Source organism: Volvox carteri (assembly GCF_000143455.1).
Source record: "Volvox carteri f. nagariensis unplaced genomic scaffold VOLCAscaffold_10, whole genome shotgun sequence".
Taxonomy (NCBI): Eukaryota; Viridiplantae; Chlorophyta; class Chlorophyceae; order Chlamydomonadales; family Volvocaceae; genus Volvox; species Volvox carteri.
In genome coordinates, this window is record NW_003307553.1 from 1,085,507 (window position 1) to 1,107,548 (window position 22,042).

The 22,042-nt window shown below is 54.5% G+C and overlaps 2 protein-coding genes across 2 annotated transcripts; both read left to right on the forward strand.

Moving 5' to 3' along the window:
- Positions 1-2,333: 2,333 nt before the first annotated feature.
- On the forward strand, positions 2,334-11,523 carry VOLCADRAFT_58405 (uncharacterized protein; the record flags this gene model as incomplete). Its single annotated transcript, XM_002948418.1, has 17 exons — positions 2,334-2,465; positions 3,423-3,550; positions 4,093-4,197; positions 4,373-4,721; positions 5,048-5,165; positions 6,089-6,332; positions 6,936-7,108; positions 7,392-7,742; positions 7,929-8,075; positions 8,301-8,569; positions 8,944-9,366; positions 9,610-9,684; positions 10,045-10,206; positions 10,534-10,618; positions 10,787-10,906; positions 11,003-11,106; positions 11,434-11,523. Coding segments are annotated over 17 exons (3,075 nt in total), but the record flags the coding sequence as incomplete, so codon positions are not given.
- Positions 11,524-13,311: 1,788 nt separating this feature from the next.
- On the forward strand, positions 13,312-22,037 carry VOLCADRAFT_80229 (uncharacterized protein). Its single transcript, XM_002948419.1, has 19 exons — positions 13,312-13,598; positions 13,849-13,964; positions 14,183-14,313; positions 14,433-14,557; positions 15,063-15,167; positions 15,343-15,691; positions 15,948-16,065; positions 16,404-16,647; positions 17,090-17,262; positions 17,437-17,787; positions 18,082-18,228; positions 18,456-18,721; positions 18,811-19,230; positions 19,535-19,609; positions 19,927-20,085; positions 20,239-20,323; positions 20,488-20,607; positions 20,707-20,807; positions 20,987-22,037. Exons 1-19 carry the CDS (start codon positions 13,492-13,494, stop codon positions 21,074-21,076), a joined length of 3,282 nt encoding a protein of 1,093 aa, XP_002948465.1. The 5' UTR covers positions 13,312-13,491; the 3' UTR covers positions 21,077-22,037.
- The last annotated feature ends 5 nt before the right edge of the window (positions 22,038-22,042 follow it).

Genomic DNA, 22,042 nt, shown 5'->3' on the forward strand with positions numbered 1-22,042 from the left:
CCCTGCTGTACTCGGAGAGACCCAACTTGGCGCTAAGGGCTGAGGAGGTGAGGAAGCACCCACACCCACATTAGCACCTGAACATGCACTCACGGTTTTACCTCTAGTCGCACCGCACCTGCGCCTGCACCTGCAGCACCGCACTCCATTCGCACCTACAGCACCTTCATCTGCAGCACCTGAAGCACCTAGTCAACTGCGATGCTCGGCAACTCCTATACGTACATCTTGGATGTGGCTGTAGACATATGAGAGGGATGAATCGATTCATATCCATGCCTCCATCTCCATTCCCATCGCTGTCGCCGCTGTACCTCATCATGCATGTTCTGCTGCTGGTTGTGCAACTTTGATGGAGTACCTCCGCACTCGTGTCCAGCTCTTTTGCTTTATTGATGCAGATCATGCAGTAGGTATGTCCCTGTTTGCCAGCTGGATAGTTGTTGCAGACTGTGTTTCTTCTATGTGTGTATGTTCTTTGTAGGAGTGGAACCTGGCATGTCTGTTTGACAAGCGCTACAAGGACACCGAGTGGGTGAGAGTCAACAAGCACTGGCCCCCGCGCATGATTGTGGCACTTCAGAAGTTTCTAAGCTTGTCATAATCGATGGAGGTTTGAGAGGAGCAGCTTACTTGGTGAGGGAGAGCAGTGGCAGCAGAGCAGTGGCAGTGACAGCAGCGGGGGCCAGGGTGTCAAGGCAGGGGGAAGCAGTGAAGGATTAAGCATTGTGGAGATGGCGGCAGAGGCAGACGACAGGAAGCATGGCGCGGGAAGGCTGGCTGGCTTGGAATTTATGTATGAGGGGGTAGCGGTAGTGGTGAAGAAGGTAGCCGAGAGGGAGGCAGCAGGTTCAAGGCCCCTAGTGCGGGGTTCTGGTTTGCAGAAACCGCAGCACTAGGTTCTGACATCGCGCCGTGTTTGTTTTGAAATGGAACATGGCCGTCTATCAGTTAGGCATGAAAGCTGTTGGAGACTTGCTCATGGAGATTGAGTGTAGGGATGTGAAGCAAACGAAGATATATAGATGCTGAGGCGTTAAGGCGAATACCGCCCCCTATGCAGGGGGCTATCTGATGTCATCGGATGGTTCTGGTGGTGCGGGTTCTGGGCCAGGCGGATGCTCGGCGGCCATTATGGTCAATGCTTTTTGGAAAGGCCCCAAAAGCTGAATGCTGAAGCGTATTTTATAAAATGCAGTTAGTGCTGCCTGCTGCAACTTCCATGCACATTCGGTAAGTCCCTCGCAGTTCCTCGGAACCAACTGTTATCATCAAGGCATCAAGGTTGCTAAACAATATCGCTTGCAAATCCACCTAACAACCAACGGAATATCTTTCTTGAAGTTTTATAGTTTATGCATGCATTAAGGCGACTCTTCCGCTCACAAAAGAACGGCGCATCGTTTCGACAGATTCCGACACTTCCCGACGTTGGCATCCAACCGCATGCAAGCTTTGATAAAACGACGGCGCCTTGCCAGATGTTCAGCACAAGCATACACAGCCCTGATCGATACTGATAAACCTTTCCTGTTTGACGTGAGGTTCAGATCCTGACGTAATTTGCACTTTAAGGGCCGCATCGAAAAGCCCAGCAAGGTACCAAAAGCTAAGATCACTCTGTGGCACAATATTTAAAATTTAACACATCAGGCCAAATGATGTTCGTCAGCCAGCGACCTTGCTTCCGCCTGCAGGCGCACAAGTCGCGACCTTGGCGGTGAGCAACCTAGCCAGTCGAGAAACTCCGAAGCGTAGCACCTTGTTTTCCCATGCTGTTCAAACGGGGTATATTTGTTTTCAATCTAGACCGATTTGCACGTCAGTTCTCTATCTGGATTAAGTCGATGAGGACAGAATAGGACGTTGATCCCCTGGCTTATTAAGAGTGACGAAGTCCGTCCACGAGCTGTATTTTGTTATTCGTCACCTCGTTTATTCACATTTGTCGCGTCCTTCCGATAGATCGCCAACTTTGCCTTCGCTCTCACATATTACAGGATTACAGGACTCCAGGCCATAAGGCATGTCCAATTTCCTTTCCTTGTTCAGCATCGCCCAATCGTCCCGGCCAATGCACTGTCGGGAACAGCGCCGACAAGCAGCAGAGGCTCCAGCCGGCCTACCAACATCCCCATCCCATATTCGGAGCTCGTTATTGGTAAGGACACGTAACCTGCATATTAGCATACGCATATATGTATCAACCGACGTAGGGAATTGTGAAACATACTTCGGAAGCCTTCGGGCCGAGTTTTTTGCGCAGGAGCGGTTAGTAATGGCGATAGAGTGTTGAACTATCGAAAGGCCGTTGTTCTGGCGTTGTCCTTGCAGGTGTTCCTCGCGAGGCTGCTCCCGGGGAGCGGCGTGTAGCGCTGAGTCCACCCGCTGTAGCAAACCTCCTAAAGCAAGGATTCAAGAGCGTGCTCATCGAGAAGGGCGCTGGCGAGCAGGCGCAGTTCACGGTGAGTGAGACTTGTGAGACTTGCAAAGCTAATATGGGTCGAATGCGCAAGCGATTGCCAGACCTTTCCTAAGAGTGGGCAACCAACAGGCTTTTTAGCTCAGCCACAATTTCACTGCTCAATTAGCAACCTAGACCGGCGAAAACAAGTACAGTTTAGTAGTCTCATATAGCAATAAAGCTGTTTGATCTGTGAGTATGAATAATGTATGGCTCCGAAAGCTCCACCGGAACCAAAAATCAAATGTGCATAAGGCAGCAGAGTTGATTCTTCCTCCACATCGTTTCCTCCCTCCTTTTGTTTATAATACAAATACCAAATTGCGCGTCAGCTTTGTTCGGAGGTTTAAATATGCGAAATGCCCCTAAAAGCTAATTTGTTGCGTGTTTGTTGCCACACTTCACTCCTTGTCGCAGTTACCGCAAACATGTATCACCTAGCCGCCAAAGTCCTTTTGCAATTTGCTGGTTCTTTACCCAGATGTATTAGAACTCCCATATTTCAACAATACTGTTGCAAGTGCCATTCCTATAGGAACACCCGAAACCAGTTCCTACGCCGTAGCTCGTTCCGTAGACTGCTGTAAACATTCCTATCCGTAGGAAATGTGCTACGCCGCGGCCAGCGGTGTAGGAATTTCCTATGCGATGGAATGGTGCTAGCGGTGCTTTATTCTGTGCTTCCCTTTGGGCGCCGCTAGATAGCGCAACACTAACGTTTATTGATTTGTTGCAAGATACACGGTTTTCAAGTTAGTCTCATCGTGGTTTTATGGCTTGCGAATACACGAGCGTAAGAATTACGTAGCGTAGGAAGCTTACGACGTCGAGTCCGCTGGAACCAAACCTTATGGAAATGGGCAGCCGAAAGAACCAACGGGCTTTGTCAAACGTACTGACAAGTTCCTTCAGTTGCTGGCTATTGTGTGTCTTTTCCGCATCTACTTTGTCGCAACAGGATGCAGAGTACGCAGCTGCGGGAGCGACCATCTTGGATGGCGACCAGGTCCTCTTCGCCGCCGACATCGTACTGCGTGTACGACCGCCGTCGGTTATGGAAGTGGAAAAGATGAAGGAGGGGGCCATGTGGGTTCCAATGGTTTTGGTGAGGGTCGACAGATGTGACACCAGAATGGCTTATGGATTTGATTCATCAAATCAGTACTCGACCCATTTTTGTCAGCTGCTGCCTGTCTGTACTCAAAAAGACAAGGTCCCCGCCTTCATTCGTTTGATAAAATAACATCTTTTAAGTCTTTTTGAACCTATTTTGCGTCCACACGCAACCTCATGCCTGGACTGGTCATGCACGTATACTCCTCTCCTGCTCAACAACTCGACTGCCAAATTTCTGATCATCCATACCCCGATCAGCCATATCTTTGCACAGCAGATTGGTTAATGCCTAAATTCTGTCGGATCTGCAGTTTACTGTACTAGTATCGGGCACCAATGTGCAACACGCGGACTGCAGTCTCCGGTCCTCTAGGATACATTCGCCTAATGGCTACAGGACATCCCGCTGAGCATAGTAGCGGCGAGGAACAAGGGTAGCGACTCGTGCAAGGGAAGGACGCAGGGCTTCAAGATCTCCACTAATGTCCTTCTTTGCCTTCACCGCCACGCAGCCTGCTCAGCTACCTGTACCCCGCCCGCAACAAGGAACTCGTGGAGGCGCTTGCCAAGCGCAACACCACCGCCATCGGCATGGACTGCATTCCCAGAACAATTAGGTACGGCTTACATGTAGGGCATATGTAATTCCAGCAAATTTCAGTACCGCTTCTGTCGCCTGCCGGACATCTTCCCTCCCTCGCTCCCTTATCGTGTTCTTAACCACCACCGTCCCGTTTCCCCCCTACCTACTGTTCCTCCTCCTCCCCTCCCTCCTTTTTCCCTTTCCTGCAGCCGAGCGCAGATGTTCGATTCCCTCAGCTCCATGGCCAACATCGCGGGATACAGGGCGGTGACTGAGGCGACTCAGTACTTCGAGCGCTTCCTCAACGGCCAGATTACCGCCGCAGGGCGCATTCCTCCGGCCAAGGTGCTGGTGATCGGCGGCGGCGTGGCGGGCCTGGCGGCTGTGGGCGCTGCCAAGAGCCTGGGCGCCATCGTGCGCGTGTTCGATACCCGCGGCGCCGTCCGCGAGCAGGCCAAGTCCATGGGTGCGGAGTTCCTGACGGTGGACGTGCACGAGGAGGGCGAGAGCGGCACCGGCTATTCCAAGGAGATGAGCGCTGCGTTCATCGAGGCCGAGGTGCGTGTTGCAGGGGTGGGGCGGATGTACGAATGGGTGATGCCATTGTGAGCCGAGGAAAATGAGCATTTGGCTAATGTCTCCGGTTTTTAAGGCAATACTTGCTGCTCCAGGGCCCTAGAAATAGTACTCGGAACTAGTTGGCTGACGCGCAGTTACTTGAGTCCCGCTTGAAACGTCTTAAAATCATGAACCCGCCGTATCATCATCCCAAGAACCCGTATCTGTACCAGTATCAGAATCTTCTATTCCATATGTCGGCCACTGATGGCCTGCCAATCGGCCGTTTCAGCAAAACTGGGAATGGCTACACTCGCACCCCGCAGATGAAGCTGTTCGCGGCACAGTGCAAGGAGGTGGACATCGTCATTACCACGGCGCTCATACCCGGCAAGGGCGCGCCGCTGCTCATCACCAAGGACATGGTGGACTCCATGAAGCCTGGTACGTGTGGCTGTCAGTGGGGTGTATTACTATTGAAGTGTGCGTGCATGTGTGGGGAACATGAGAGAGATGTGTGATGTGTGAAACAGGGGGTTGTTTCTTCGCCCGTGGCAGCTACCCTGCGAAACCCTGCCTTCCCCGGTATTTCGGGGCACCCTCATCCAGTCACCCTAGTCAACTTCTCAGTGGATCGCTCATGTTCCGCACCCACCACCAGCATCCAATGGAATCTGCCGGGTCGACAGCGGCCCAACTCCATTCCTGGTCGGCTCGCAGGTTATCTTAATCCCAGGTCACCACCGTCTATCAACTAGGGGCGCAATGCCTTTCACCATCGGAAGGACTTTGACCCTATTGGGTATCGATCCCGGGATCACCCGGGGGCAATGGTCGCGCGATACCAGTAGTGCCAAACCCTAGTATATCTTTTGACACCTTGGAACTCTGCGGGTACAAGACACTGTTGACAAGACTGTAGTGGGCACAGAGAGACTGTGTTGGCACGGAAGCAACAGGCATGACGTTACTCTCTGTTAGTATGCTTTCATTAATATATTGAGGGTAAGCCGAACCACTGACGATTGAAGCAGAGATACCAGAGATAGACGGACAATCCAGGAGAAGTCAAATACTGTGTGGGAGTATTTACCGACCAATGATGACTTGACTAGCGGTCTTGGGGAAAGCATTGGCTTTCTGCCAACCACACGGAGGTGAGAGCTAAAGGACGTATGGATGTCCTTCCTAATGCCCCTCCCAACTCCCTCACGCACCTTTGGGAGCCGGCGCGTGATGGCGGTGAGCTCCGGGCAGCTCCGGGCAGCCGAAAAGACGTGTAAATAGGTGTATAAATGGACAAAGTACTCTTGGTCTTCGCTTTGTTCCGGAGTGTCCTGATGTCCTGATTCGTCCGTGACTTGCAGGCTCTGTAATTGTGGATCTGTCCGCGGAGGCTGGTGGCAACTGCGCCTACACCAAGCCTGGTGAGGTGGTCCGTACCCCCAACCGCGTGACGGTTGTGGGCTACACCGACATGCCCTCCCGCATGGCCGGCCAGTCGTCCAGTCTGTACGCCAACAACATCTCCAAGCTGCTGCTGTCGGCCGGGCCCTTCACGGGCGGACCCAAGGGTCACCTGAAGATCGACCACGCGGACCCTGTCATACGGTGCGCCCCAAGTTGCTTGATCTGAGTCACGCTGGGTTGTGTGGGCTTGAATCGCTCTCTGATTTGGGTCGGAATCGCATACCTGATCTCCCAAGTGCCCCATTGCCTATAGCTGCATGGCTCGCATGCATCAGGCTTAGGGGCATTTCCATTCAAATCGATGTAAGCGTGTGCTGTCTTACTCCAAATCGAGTGAAACAAGGACATTCGTGTCCAGAATGGAAGTTTTGGATGCAAGCAGGTTTGGATCCAAATTAAGGGTTTGGGGGTGGGTGCGCCGCGTGCTGCTGCTGCTTGGGGTATCTTCGGGATAGTTAGGTGTCGTGTTAGTTAGGGGTTATGTCAGTTAAGGCGTCGCGTTAGTTGTCGTGTTTCTGTAGGGTCGGGTTGGGTGATTGCTTTGGTACGCAGTCGTGGATGTTTGGGTGTGGGAGATGGTGCCACTGATCCGCCTTCAACAGGCCTGCATCACCCGGCACCCCCCACACGGCGTCCGAGTCTGCGGACCCGAGTGTGCGACCTACCTGCATGCATCCCTCCCCACCTACCTACCACCACTACCACCACTACCATCACCCTGCGCCATCTCCTCACTCATCCCAGTGGTTCGCTTGTGCTGGAGAACGGCGAGCTGCGCTGGCCGCCGCCACCCGGCGTTATCCCCGTCGCTAACACCAAGATGAACACCGAGAAGGAGACCAAGAAGGAGACGGGTCCGATAGATCTGTACGAGCCGACCAGGAAGAACGCTATGGCCACTTCAGCGGCTATTGCGGGTAGGCAGGCATGCACCTGGATGAGGAGAAGTAAGAATTGAAGCCCTTTTCCTTTACATATGTTATACAGTAGGCTTCTAAAGCCTTCTAGGATGGCCAAGAACGATGCAAAGAAATACAAGTCGACAAGCGCGTGGCATGGCCGTGAGGCAGAACCCTTATGCAGTTTTCGTCACTCTGCATGTATATGCCCTGCCTCACCAGCCCGTCTTGCCGCAGACACAAACAACCCCAAACAACCCCAAAACGACCCAACTCCTGCTCTGACTTTCCATCCTCGCAGGCACGTTGCTTGTGGGCGCTGCTTCCCCGAACGCCGCCTTCTCCTCCATGTTGACCAAATTTGGCCTGGCTTCCATCTGCGGCTACCAGACGGTGTGGGGTGTGGTGCCCGCGCTGCACTCGCCGCTTATGTCAGTCACGAATGCCGTGTCGGGCCTTACGGCCGTGGGCGGTATGGTGCTGGCGGGCGGCGGTGTCATACCCCACACCCCAGCCCAAGCCCTGGCGGCGACGGCAGTAGCTGCTTCGGCAGTCAACATCGGCGGCGGCTTTACCATCACGCAGCGCATGCTGGACATGTTCAAGCGCCCCACAGACCCCATCGAGTATAACCAGCTCTATGCCACGCCGGGTAAGTAAGTCGCCGGGAAAAAACTAGGATTGAGAATTTCTTGCTTCAGCGCTTGCAACGTCGGTTGGGAAAGAAAACCTCCTGGTTCATTATGGTTGAATTTTATGGACATTATGCATCAGCTGTTCCACCCGCTGTACTCGTCCACGTCTCTTTACCTCGCCCCCTTTTTTCCCGGCCTCTCAGCTGCCACGCTGGTTGGCGGCTACGTGCTGGGCTCGCTGCTGGCCGGCGGGGACGCCCCGGGCATCACCTCTGCCGCCTACCTCGCCTCCTCGTCGCTGTGCATTGCCGCCATTGCCTGCCTGGCCAACCAGGCCTCCGCGCGGACAGGTGAGAGGAGACGCTGACCACGCAGGGCTGCTGGGAGTGTGTTTCCTTGAAAGCCACTGCAGCGTTTTAGGGAGGTGTCAGTGGATGGGTTGCCCTTCCGTAAGACTAGGATAATCTAAATCATTACCGACAAGGATGCGCATCACTTGCGACGTGCAAAGCCTTGCTCGAACAGCCCGAATTACGTCTTGTTGCGCGTCCCGATCTCCCCTTGGCACCCAACAGGTAACGCGCTGGGCATGGCAGGTGTGGGGGCCGGCATCGCCACCACGCTGGGTGTCATGCACGCACCGCTAGCCGTGTATGCGCAGGTGCTGGCCATGCTTGGGGCGGGTGCGACCGCCGGTCACTACATTGGCAAGAAGATGAAGATCACGGAGCTGCCTCAAATGGTGGCGGCCTTCCATTCGCTGGTGGGGCTGGCGGCGGCGGCGACCTCCATCGCCAACGTCATGGCGGCGGATCCTGCTCACGGACTCGACACGACGCATAAGGTGGGTGCGCTTCCAAGTGCAAGTGCAAGAAAAAGGGAAAACAACGGGAAGATGCAGAAGATTTCATCTTAATATCATTTTTTGGAGCCCCTGCGTGATCTGATGCAACTGAATGTTGTATTTCCTGTCGGGTCTGTCAAAGGTCGCTTAAACATATCTTATCAATGGCGAAGGAACGGGACAGGTTTTGTACGGCAAGCATGTTGTTTAGGCGCTGCAGTACCTCTGGATGCTCAGTCCGATGTTACAGCTTCTCCTTTCTTTCCTGCTCTGTTCCGTTTCATGGGACGTGGATGTGCCCCCGTGTCGTGGATACGGACACATGATTACATATGTGCATGCATACATACATGCATCCACACGCGTGTGCGCAGGTGACTGCCTACCTGGCCGATTTCATCGGCGCCGTGACCATGACCGGCTCCGCTGTCGCCTTCGCCAAGCTGCACGGCCTCATGAAGCCCAAACCGCTCAACTTGCCCTTCAAGACCCAAATCAACTGGGCGCTGCTCGCCGCCAACCTCACCTTCGGCGCCGTCTTCCTGTCGGCCTCCGACGGCAATTCCGATGTCGCCGTGGCCGCGTTGGTGGCTGCGGGCATCCTGGCAGGTGTCCAGGGCGCACACATGACCGCTTCCATCGGCGGTGCGGACATGCCGGTGGTTATTACGTTGCTCAACTCCTACTCGGGCTATGCGCTGTGCGCCGAGGGCTTCATGCTCAACAACGACCTGTTGACAGCGGTGGGAGCGCTCATCGGCTCGTCGGGCGCCATCCTCTCCTACATCATGTGCGCGGTAAGCGGTCGGCGACACAGCTGAATCACGCCAACACGCAAACAGAAGCGCGGATGTGCGGATGTCTGATTAAGTAAACCGCAACTCACTCTTTTTAACATACATTTTTTCCTAACATTAAAACAAAAGCCAAAAAATCAGGCTCCTTTTCTTTCCTCGCACGCTCCTAGCGGGTGGCTAGGAGAGCGCCATGTTGCCGTTCTCCTATTTCAAACTTTTCAGTATCTGTTGGTCCGGTTGCAGGCTATGAATCGGTCGTTATTCAACGTCATCCTGGGAGGCTACGAGACCGCTGGGAAAACAAGCAAGGCCAAGGCCGTGAGTACCTAATGGGGTTCAAACCCCAGACATGAATTTGATAATAGGTGTACAGACAGCAGCTTCTCCGCCGCGATTACTGGTCCACGATTCAGGATCTTTCGGATCAGAATTCATAGCTAGCTTTGTGAAATTGCAATTTTCGGAAATTACATATAGTATACGGTACGCACACTGATAATTTTCAAGTCGCTGGACAAGCTCGACTCGCTTACGGCTCGATGACCACGATTCGAGAAAATCCACTTAGGAAAACTGATGTTAGGTTTTTGACCTTCTTTCACTCTGGAGTCGGCTTAAGGTCGAGTTCGGTTCTCACTCCCTAAACTTTCGTCCCTTATGGCTCACCCACTTGCACAGGAGGTCGGCACGCATCAAGAGATCGACGTCAACGGTGTCGCAGAGGCCCTGACCTCCGCCGCTAAGGTTGTTATCGTACCTGGGTACGGCATGGCGGTGGCCAATGCCCAGCACCCGGTGGCTGAGCTGGCCAAAAGCCTCGCGGAGAAGGGCGTGCAGGTAGTAACAGAAGCTTGACCTGTAACTGCTTGAATCGTAACTGGATGCAAGGATGGCCAGGAATGTAGTTTTGAGTGGGCGTGAGCCTGCGTCTGCATGTGCAGCGTCTACCAAAGGAGGGGGTGCGGTTCTCGGCTGAGGGACTTTCATGCGTCGGAAGAATGAACCGGTCGACGTCGCGACGTCGTCGTTTTCCTTGTTTCTCTTCTTCCCTCCCTCTCCTCCGTCGCCTCCGACGCCTTTCGGTCAGTCCTACGTCTGGTACACTCTTGCCCTGGCAGCAGCTTCACTCGTTCGTGGTTCGTCTTTCCCTCTCCTCCATCATGTCAGGTAAAGTTCGGTATCCACCCCGTGGCGGGTCGCATGCCCGGTCAGCTCAACGTGCTGCTGGCGGAGGCGGGAGTGCCGTACGACGGTGAGGACGAGACTGAGGGCTAGGAGAACCCTGGATGCTTGGATGCTTACAAGTGCCTTGTTTGCCCCGACGCTGCTCTGCGCGCGTTCATAATGCGTCTTAGGCCGCGTACGCATTAAAAGAGCCGCCTGCCTGGGAACCCCTCTCGCCTCGGTTCATGGTCCGCAGTTGTGTTCGAGATGGACGAAATCAACGAGGAGCTTGACGACGCGGACGTGTGCCTGGTTATTGGCGCCAACGATACTGTCAACAGCGCCGCAGTCGAGGACCCTAACTCCGTCATTGCGGGTGAGTGGATCAGCCGTGAGGTTGCGCTACACCTTGAACTGCCGGTCCTTGCTTGGCATCATCTGCGTGCCCGCTCCCATCACCAATGTTCCCAAGCAGGCATGCCTGTGATCGAGGTGTGGCGCGCTAAGCAGGTCTTCTTCATGAAGCGCACCATGGGCGCCGGATACGCAGGCGCTGACAACCCCGTCTTTTACAAGGTGCGGCTTTTTAAGCGTTGGAACAGGGTTTGCCTTGCGCGACGGCAAGGAACGCCCGTCGGTCGGGTCTTGATGTCCGATAATGTCTGCCGCACAATCAATCTGGGAACGCATTTCCCATAACAACATCCATTGTGTGCGGACGTCAGTCGCGCGGGGAATGTTTTAAGGAATTTGTAGGAGGTGTAAAGCGACGCACATGCAATTTATGTCACGTAAATAATTTTAGTTTATTCATCCATGCAACGGTATTGCGTTACGAAAGCTAACGGTCGCTGATTGTTGGATGAAGCCGCCTCGTGTTGTATTCCCGCCTGCTACACGCAGCCCAACACCTGGATGTTCCTGGGTGATGCAAAGAAGATGACGGACACGCTGCTCACTCGCGTACATGAGGCCCTGGGCGTGAAGAAGTAAACCGGACAAGGGCGGTGCCTAGGTGGTAGACAGGTATATCGCTCGGAGCTTTCCTTCGTTGTTGTAGAAGGCGGCGGTTGTGCACCTGCACGCTGGGGTGCCTAGGGGGCCTGAGGCTGCGGGACGTCGCAAAGCTAGGAGCGAAAGATATCTGGCATGTGTGACCGGAAGCTTTACACCTGCAGCAGCATACCTGCAGCAGCATACCTGCAGTGAATTGAAATCCTCTCTTTTTCATTCCCGTATTGTTTTTCAAGCCCCTGCCTGTTGTAAGGAATAAGATCTTAGCCGCGAGGAGTGAATAAAGGTGTTGTTTGTTGTTGTTACTCTTACAGAGTGGGAGGCTTTAGGGCCGATTGAACAATGATGATGTGATATGCATGAAGAGTTAAAAGTCCGGTACGGAGAAGTTGATGTATGTGTAAGGCAGGCTTGCTGTTACCGGCTCTTGTGTGGCGTATTTCTCCGCGTATTGCGGATAGCGCCACGAGCAGACAGGGACAGGACGGTGGTGGGTTCTGGTTCTGGTGTGCAGCAAGCGGTGCATTTCTGGTCGTGTCGGTGTGCAGCAAGCATGTTGTACAACGCCGTGCCATCCATTGAATTGTCGAGTTGTTTTGGAAATCCTTTAATAAATGATTGAAGATTGTTTAAGTGAGAATTGTTTCCGTGGCACGGCGGGGATTCGGTGTTGTAGCGAAGATCGTTTCTCGATCTGGGTCATCCGCTTATCCTAGCAGCATCAACGAGAATCCTTGTGCTGCTGCTGGGGAGATGGTGCGAAGGTGCGTGTAGAATATATCGGATTGTGCAGGGGAGCGGCTTCCTACTGAAGTTTTACCAGCGCGGCCCTGTGTGCAGGGCTGGTGGGTATCGAAATTTCCAAGCATGGGTGTTTCCTGTACCAGTAGTACGAATGGTAATGCGAATGGTATTATGTGTGGTGCTGGCAATGTGTAATTTCATTGCATAATTGTGGGCGTGGTGGGACCGGCAAACTGTTTCCTTGGCATGGGTGGTGAAGTGGAGAGGTTACCAGCGCCGATTATCCTGGGCATGTAAGAGTGGCCCACGTCCGCGATCGGGCTACGGCCATATGAGGGGGAGGTGACGGATCAGGACTATTGCGAAATAGTCGATTAGTACGGCAGAGGTACAGAGGACATTAACATCGAATCAATGGCCACGAAATGTGTACATGATGAGCTTTGCTTGCGTTGCGCATTTGGTTAAATGTCAAAGCAAGCTCTAGCAAGTTTTGCTTTCTGCAAGCTCGCGACTTGGTTCGAGTCGCGGCACGCAGTTGGTTTCGGTGCACATTTGCTGTGATGGGGGCCTCGATCTGCCGGAGCAGGGGCACACACATAAGTCACGCTCTATGTGCGTTTCCGAAAGGGCATTTCTCCATGGACTCGTTAGGGTTGCACAGCCCACCACGTCGCGAGGTTCCTTTGGCCATGCAAGCGTGTTGACTGATTCCGACCTAGTTGTCAGGGCGTTAATAGGCAAACGTTCATGAATACGTTTAATGTAAAGTTTTAATTTGTCACCCAACTGTGGTCGCGCACCATGCGCCCATGACTGAGATTATAGCAACGTTAGCATAGAATGTTTTAGTGTGAACAATCACATTGACGACGGTACTAACGATCAGCTTCAGGGTGACCCTGACCTTGTTAGGGCGCTCGCTCGGCCTATAGCTGCCGTATGTTGTACGGTCAGTAGGTAACGCAACTTTACTATTACAAGATATCTCTTCAAAAATCCACAGTAAGGCGACAGGACGGGCGATGCTAGCAGCGCTCGGGCACAAGCTGTCGCTGGTTGCAGGGTAGCGGAAGGCAAAGTAACGGTATTCAGCGAGGGCCGAGACGGCTAAACAAGTCGTGCAAGTCGTTGATCATACGGATGCTATCATCGCCAGGACGGAAATAAACAATCCCGGGTCAACTGTGCTCAATCAGAAGGATGTGGGCGAACGTGCGCAATGGATTGAAATTTGGCTACCTCTTAAGTACGCTGGTGCATGAAACATCGCCGCGACATGCATGTAATGCACACATGGGCCAGCACAGGTGAGCAAACTTGTTCCGAGAGCGGAGGATGTGCCCGTCCCGAGACTCCCGGAACACAACAGTTTGACTTTATGCTCTTTGAGTCAACGGATGTGCTTGGTTCTGATCAAAACGTCTAAATGCTTTGTTTGCTCGGTGGCGGCCATTTTGGGGTCGCTCAGCACGTGTTCCATCGCTAACTGTATCTTATACTTAAGCGGACTATTTCCCATACTTGCCGTAACATTTCTGATTTTTGCTTGGGTTGCAGGGCCGTGCTGGTTCAACTCTTGGAGCGAGTTCGATTTTCGGGGACCGCGCCTTTCAGTACATCGGGGCTTAAAGACCCTAGCCAAGCCCCGATCCCCTATTCTGATCTTATCCTTGGTACGTAATTGATCTACATAATAACGAAGCTCCAGTAAACGTGGCATGGCTTTGAGCCGGCCCTTCCGCTTCTCCCGACTGAGGCCCACCGATGCCGGTTGCAAATAACAGTTGGTACTTCGGATAGAGGTAGACTACGTCTAAATGGATGTTTACTGTGGCATTCCTCAGCTTCATGGTTCTTGTTCTCGTCTCAGCTGTCGAACCCACGCTTGCAGGTGTTCCTCGCGAGGCCGCTCCCGGTGAGCGGCGTGTAGCGCTGAGTCCATCCGCTGTGGCAAACCTCATAAAGCAGGGATTCAAGAGCGTGCTCATCGAAAGGGGTGCTGGCGAGCAGGCGCATTTCACGGTAAGGATACTTTCCGTACAGACTGTTGTCCGTTGTACATTCGAGTCTTCCCTTAACCATTTCCATTGGGCCGAGCCCCAGCCAACCATATGGACCCTGCGAAACGCTTCGCGCCGCAGGATGTTGAGTACGAGGCTGTAGGTGCAAAAATTGTGGATGGCAAGGAAGCGCTTGCTGCCGACGTCGTATTGCGCGTACGGCCGCCCTCACTGACGGAAGTGAACAAGATGAAAGAGGGTGCCATGTAGGTCGGATATGTGCCTGACGCCCACTAGCGCCCTTTCGTGCTTATACTACGAACATTCGTGGGAATTGCTTTCGTCAGAAATGGAGCTATGAGGCGGCACATGCACGACACATGCACGCGCATGCAGCACGGCTGGTCCGGTTCTTGGGCTTCTGCTCTATCATTCCTTAGCTTGGGTCATCGTAAACACACAAGCCCAGTTCTAACCTACATCGACGATACTTCGTGTGTTCACTACGACATGACGCAAAGGCGGGTTTGATTCTATCCTAGCTTTCTGCCAACTGTCACGGATCTGCAGTTTACTGTACTAGTATCGGGCACCAATGTGCAACAAGCGGACTGCAGTCTCCGGTCCTCTAGGATACATTCGCCTAATGGCTACAGGACGTCCCGCTGAGCATAGTAGTGGCGAGGAACAAGGGTAGCGACTCGTGCAAGGGAAGGACGCAGGGCTTCAAGATCTCCACTAATGTCCTCCTTTGCCTTCACCGCCACGCAGCCTGCTCAGCTACCTGTACCCCGCCCGCAACAAGGAACTCGTGGAGGCGCTTGCCAAGCGCAAGACCACCGCCATCGGCATGGACTGCATTCCCAGAACGATTAGGTACGGCTTACATGTAGGGCATATGTAATTCCAGCAAGTTTCAGTACCGCTTCTGTCGCCTGCCGGACATCTTCCCTCCCTCGCTCCCTTATCGTGTTCGTAACCACCACCGCCTCGTTTCCCCCCTACCTACTGTTCCTCCTCCCCCCCTCCCTCCTTTTTCCCTTTCCTGCAGCCGAGCGCAGATGTTCGATTCCCTCAGCTCCATGGCCAACATCGCGGGATACAGGGCGGTGACCGAGGCGACTCAGTACTTCGAGCGCTTCCTCAACGGCCAGATTACCGCCGCAGGGCGCATTCCTCCGGCCAAGGTGCTGGTGATCGGCGGCGGCGTGGCGGGCCTGGCGGCTGTGGGCGCTGCCAAGAGCCTGGGCGCCATCGTGCGCGTGTTCGATACCCGCGGCGCCGTCCGCGAGCAGGCCAAGTCCATGGGTGCGGAGTTCCTGACGGTGGACGTGCACGAGGAGGGCGAGAGCGGCACCGGCTATTCCAAGGAGATGAGCGCTGCGTTCATCGAGGCCGAGGTGCGTGTTGCAGGGGTGGGGCGGATGTACGAATGGGTGATGCCATTGTGAGCCGAGGAAAATAAGCATTTGGCTAATGTCTCCGGTTTTAAGGCTATACATGCTGCCTTAGAAAGCCTTAAGATCTCCAGGGCCCTTCCAAAACCCTAAGTTACTTGCTTCCCAATAGAAATGTCTGTTCCATATGTCGGCCACTGATGGCCTGCCAATCGGCCGTTTCAGCAAAACTGGGAATGGCTACACTCGCACACCGCAGATGAAGCTGTTCGCGGCACAGTGCAAGGAGGTGGACATCGTCATTACCACGGCGCTCATACCCGGCAAGGGCGCGCCGCTGCTCATCACCAAGGACATGGTGGACTCCATGAAGCCAGGTACGTGTGGCTGTCAGTGGGGTCTATTACGTTTGTAGTGTGCGTGCGTGGGGAACATAAATATCTTTTGACATCTTCGAACTCTGCGTGTAGAAGACACTGTTTACAAGACTGTGTGGGCACTGAGAGACTGTGTTGGCACTTACTTAGCAACAGGCATGACTTGTTGCACCAAGATACCAGCAGACGTATCCTTTATGAACGGGTGCACCGTGCATATTTTGAAGACGAGATGGTTTGCCTGGGAACGAGCTACAGCGGTAGGATCATCTACAGCTTGAACCCAGCCATATTACGTGACTTCGACTATAGTAAGCATCTTTGTCCGTGACTTGCAGGCTCTGTAATTGTGGATCTGTCCGCGGAGGCTGGTGGCAACTGCGCCTACACCAAGCCTGGTGAGGTGGTCCGCACCCCCAACCGCGTGACGGTTGTGGGCTACACCGACATGCCCTCCCGCATGGCCGGCCAGTCGTCCAGTCTGTACGCCAACAACATCTCCAAGCTGCTGCTGTCGGCCGGGCCCTTCACGGGCGGACCCAAGGGTCACCTGAAGATCGACCACGCGGACCCTGTCATACGGTGCGCCCCAAGTTGCTTGATATGGGTCGCGCCGGGTTATGTGGCCTCGAATCGCTCTCTGATTTGGGTCGGAATCGCATGCTGTTCCTTTCTGTCCGGATCATCCGACTTGATTACGGCCGGCACCTTCTCATGAAGATGTGGGTCATGTCGAGTTACCACCAGTTGAAGCCAGTCGTCCTCGACGTCGGGAGAGGAGATGTTGATTGGGCTCAGGAGATGGAGGATAAGTGCAATAAGGCATGCCTGCTGGGGACTGGATCGTTGCGCGTTGGTTATCCCACTTTCGCGGTCGAGTGCATTGCGCAGTACTGGCAGTTCGCAGCTCCTTCCCCTTTGCTGGCCAGCCCCATCTCAAAAGCGTCACGCTTCTATCCTAGCACCCATCAACACATTCCAGCGCCATGACTGCCCATCACTGATTCCTCCTCCCTCATCCCAGTGGTTCGCTTGTGCTGGAGAACGGCGAGCTGCGCTGGCCGCCGCCACCCGGCGTTATCCCCGTCGCTAACACCAAGATCAACACCGAGAAGGAGACCAAGAAGGAGACGGGTCCGATAGATCTGTACGAGCCGACCAGGAAGAACGCTATGGCCACTTCAGCGGCTATTGCGGGTAGGCACACACCGGGCCCACTTTGCAGCCGCCCAATAACGCTTTCCGGCCTATATCGCAATTGTATTTAAGCCTGATTTTAGCCACTTTGTAATTGCCCTGCGTCCCCAGCCTGCCTTGCCCCCAAGCACTTCACAAGGACCCAACTTCTGCTCTGACTTTCCATCCTCGCAGGCACGTTGCTTGTGGGCGCTGCTTCCCCGAACGCCGCCTTCTCCTCAATGCTGACCAAATTTGGCCTGGCTTCCATCTGCGGCTACCAGACGGTGTGGGGTGTGGTGCCCGCGCTGCACTCGCCGCTTATGTCTGTCACGAATGCCGTGTCGGGCCTTACGGCCGTGGGCGGTATGGTGCTGGCAGGCGGCGGCCTATTGCCTAGCACGACCGGCCAGGCCCTGGCGGCGACGGCTGTGGCTGCTTCGGCAGTCAACATCGGCGGCGGCTTCACCATCACGCAGCGCATGCTGGACATGTTCAAGCGCCCCACAGACCCCATCGAGCACACGCGCCTCTACGCAGCCCCAGGTGAGTCAGTCAGGATGTAGCCAATATTTGTAAGATAGTGATGCAAGAGACAAGAGAGGTTATACGAACTGCTGGCCGGAATAGGTCACGTGAAGCCAGGTTGTGGAGTGAACCGTGTCCACGATGCAGCAGATGCGCTTCCACGGCAGGTGCATGCTCCTTCCAAAATCTGGCCAAAAAAAACCGCTCCTTGCATTTAGCCTATTGAAGACGTTATGGACCCTGCATCAGCTGTTCCACCCGCTCTACTCGTCCACGTCTCCTTCCCTCGCGCTTTCTTTCCCGGCCTCTCAGCTGCCACGCTGGTTGGCGGCTACGTGCTGGGCTCGCTGCTGGCCGGCGGGGACGCCCCGGGCATCACCTCTGCCGCCTACCTCGCCTCCTCGTCGCTGTGCATTGCCGCCATTGCCTGCCTGGCCAACCAGGCCTCCGCGCGGACAGGTGAGAGGAGACGCTGACCACGCAGGGCTGCTGGGAGTGTGTTTCCTTGAAAGCCACTGCAGCGTTTTAGGGAGGTGTCAGTGGATGGGTTGCCCTTCCGTAAGACTAGGATAATCTAAATCATTACCGACAAGGATGCGCATCACTTGCGACGTGCAAGGCCTTGCTCGAACAGGCCGATTTACGCGGCTTATTGCGCGTCCCGATCTCCCCTTGGCACCCAACAGGTAACGCGCTGGGCATGGCAGGTGTGGGGGCCGGCATCGCCACCACGCTGGGCGTCATGCACGCACCGCTAGCCGTGTATGCGCAGGTACTGGCCATGCTTGGGGCGGGTGCGACCGCCGGTCACTACATTGGCAAGAAGATGAAGATCACGGAGCTGCCTCAAATGGTGGCGGCCTTTCATTCGCTGGTGGGGCTGGCGGCGGCGGCGACCTCCATCGCCAACGTCATGGCGGGTGACCCCACGCATCTGGACCTCATGCACAAGGTTGGTGCTATCCGCCGGGCCACTAGAACCTGCTTTACGGCCGTCCTAAAGAACCATCTCCTCTCCATTCTCACTCCTGCTGTCTCCAGGTGACCGCCTACCTGGGTGACTTCATCGGCGCCATCACCATGACCGGCTCCGCCATCGCCTTCGCCAAGCTGCACGGCCTTATGAAGTCCGAGCCGCTTAACTTGCCTAACAAAAACGAGATTAATATGGGGCTCCTAGCAGCTAACCTGCTCGCGGGTGCGGTGTTCCTGGCATCTGACGGCTCGTCGACTGTGGGTGTGTCTGCGTTGGTGGCTGCGGCCATCCTGGCGGGTGTCAAGGGCGCACACATGACCGCTTCCATCGGCGGTGCGGACATGCCGGTGGTTATTACGTTGCTCAACTCCTACTCGGGCTATGCGCTGTGCGCCGAGGGCTTCATGCTCAACAACGACCTGTTGACGGTGGTGGGAGCGCTCATCGGCTCGTCGGGCGCCATCCTCTCCTACATTATGTGCGCGGTAAGCGGTCCAGCTTGGGGCTTGGAATTTATAGGAGAGGAATGGAGTATTATTTATAGGAGAGGAATGGAGTATTGCGCCTTTTGGCGGCACAATTGTTCTCCTGTAGAGGTAGGAGTTAATGGCTATGGTTGCAACTGGGCTTACAGTCCCCTTCTGCAGCTGTGCGATTGCCGCAAAGCTGAGTAGTGCCCTGGTGGATTCCACTTTTTTGCGTATTAGTACTCAGCATTCCTGTAACAGTGCAGCCGAAACCCCACGTAGCGAGCCTCTTGAAAACGCGTCACGGAACGTATTCCTGCAGGCCATGAACCGCTCTCTTCCCAACGTCATCTTGGGCGGCTACGAGACCGCGGGCAAGACTGTCGAGAAGAAAGTGGTGGGTCTATAAAGGCGACGGGGGAAGTACAGCTGCTTTCCTGCCTGGGCTTTAAGATGATCGGCCGTTCATGGCGAAATGGACGGCCTAATGGATGGAGGCTCGAGTCTCTCAGCTCTGGCTTCATATTATTAAGTTGCTGGACAAGCTCGACTCGCTTTACGGCGAGGAGAACCACGATTTGAAAAAATCGGAAATTGATGCTACGTTCTTGACCTTCTTTCACTTGACCCCCTTTCACTCTGGAGTCGGCTTAAGGTCGAGTTCGGTTCTCACTCCCTAAATTTTCGTCCCTTATGGCGCACCCACTTGCACAGGAGGTCGGCACGCATCAAGAGGTCGACGTCAACGGTGTCGCAGAGGCCCTGACCTCCGCCGCTAAAGTTGTTATCGTACCTGGGTACGGCATGGCGGTGGCCAATGCTCAATACCCGGTGGCTGAGCTGGCCAAAAGTCTCGCAGAGAAGGGCGTGCAGGTAGAACCGGCCAAAGGAGAGGGCAGGGGGGCAGGTAGACGGCATGGACGCAAGATAGCGTTTACGGATAAAACCTGCTGTGATGTTGCAGTGTAGCTGTACCATCCCCGTACTGTATCTGCTGCCTTTCCTCCCTCTCTTCCGTCGTGTCAGGTAAAGTTCGGTATCCACCCCGTGGCGGGTCGCATGCCCGGTCAGCTCAACGTGCTGCTGGCGGAGGCGGGAGTGCCGTACGACGGTGAGGACGAGACTGAGGGCTAGGAGAACCCTGGATGCTTGGATGCTTACAAGTGCCTTGTTTGCCCCGACGCTGCTCTGCGCGCGTTCATAATGCGTCTTAGGCCGCGTAAGCATTAGAGCCGCTGCCTGGGAACCCCTCTCGCCTCGGTTCATGGTCCGCAGTTGTGTTCGAGATGGACGAAATCAACGAGGAGCTTGACGACGCGGACGTGTGCCTGGTTATTGGCGCCAACGATACTGTCAACAGCGCCGCAGTCGAGGACCCTAACTCCGTCATTGCGGGTGAGTGGATCAGCCGCGAGGTTGCGCTACACCTTGAACTGCCGGTCCTTGCTTGGCGTCACCTGCGTGCCCGCTCCCATCACCAATGTTCCCAACCAGGCATGCCTGTGATCGAGGTGTGGCGCGCTAAGCAGGTCTTCTTCATGAAGCGCACCATGGGCGCCGGATACGCAGGCGCTGACAACCCCGTCTTTTACAAGGTGCGGCTTTCTATTGCAATTTTTAAGGAATTTGTAGGTGTAGCTCGACGCACATGCATCGCATGTCACGTCAATAATTAGTTCATTCATCCATGCAACGGTACTGCGTTACGAAAGCTAACGGTCGCTGATTGTTGGATGAGGCCGCCTTGTGTTGTATTCCCGCCTGCTACACGCAGCCCAACACCTGGATGTTCCTGGGTGATGCAAAGAAGATGACGGACACGCTGCTCACTCGCGTACATGAGGCCCTGGGCGTGAAGAAGTAAACCGGACAAGGGCATGAAATCCGCTTAGCTTGCGGGGGTTTAGGCCGAACTCCATTGGAGCTGGCGACGAGGGAGCCATGGTGGGTGGCATCCCAGGCTTATGATGTTATCCTTGGCTTATGATTGTTGAATTCAGTGCTTTCTATTCTCGTTGCGTCGTGTCTCCCTGTTCTTTGGTTTTATATGAGTTGTGGTAGTTGTTACGTGGTAGTCGTGAATCGGGGCCTTAAGCCTATACGTGGCGGGCAACTGGAGCGGTCCCATAGCTTCCAACTTGTTCGCGCGACTGCCGCAGCTGGCAGGTCAAGTGTCTCCACGTGTAAGCAATAACGCGCATGTCCGCGTGCTTATGTCATTTGGCATCTGAAGAGTCTGCCGCGCCCAAGAACGCAAGAATGACAATAGTATGGCTTGCTAGCAGCCATGGTGGTGCATGGCAAAATTTAGCGCACGGCATTGTGCTCTGGCGGACCGACGGCTCTCTTTGATATACAGCTGTCGTGTTGTTGTTCTCATTCTTTGCTTGTAGCGTTAAGATGCATGTATGAAAACTGACGGATTATGCCTGTTGCATGTCATTGTATGTGGGTGCCTGGAAGTAGTTGGGATGTCACTGACGCAGCTGTTAGCTGCTTGGTGTAGATGTTGTTGGTGATTAACATGGCTTTAGACTTCAGCCTTGTGCGTGACGGCTATTACAAATGCCTCACTGTTACCATACGGGTACATCCGGTAGAATGGGACAACAAGTATCTGATGTGGGTAGGCTGGCAGGGTGGACATAAATGTCTATTGGTCTTGGTATGGTGCGGTGCAGTGCAGTAAAGAGGCAGGTACCAAGTTAAGTTCACTCGGAAAAAATACACATCAGTAAGTAGATGTATCTCTGCCGTGTACACGGGCAGGCGTGGCGTACAGTGTAATTTACATGCGTGCAACTATGTAACGCTGTTGCCATGCAGTACC

Coding starts and splice junctions, on each gene's coding strand:
- VOLCADRAFT_80229 (XM_002948419.1), top strand. CDS start 13,492: ATGTGGGCGAACGTGCGCAATGGATTGAAATTTGGCTACCTCTTAAGT. Junction 14,558..15,062: donor AAGATGAAAGAGGGTGCCAT/GTAGGTCGGATA, acceptor ACCGCCACGCAG/CCTGCTCAGCTACCTGTACC. Junction 17,263..17,436: donor CACTTCAGCGGCTATTGCGG/GTAGGCACACAC, acceptor CCATCCTCGCAG/GCACGTTGCTTGTGGGCGCT.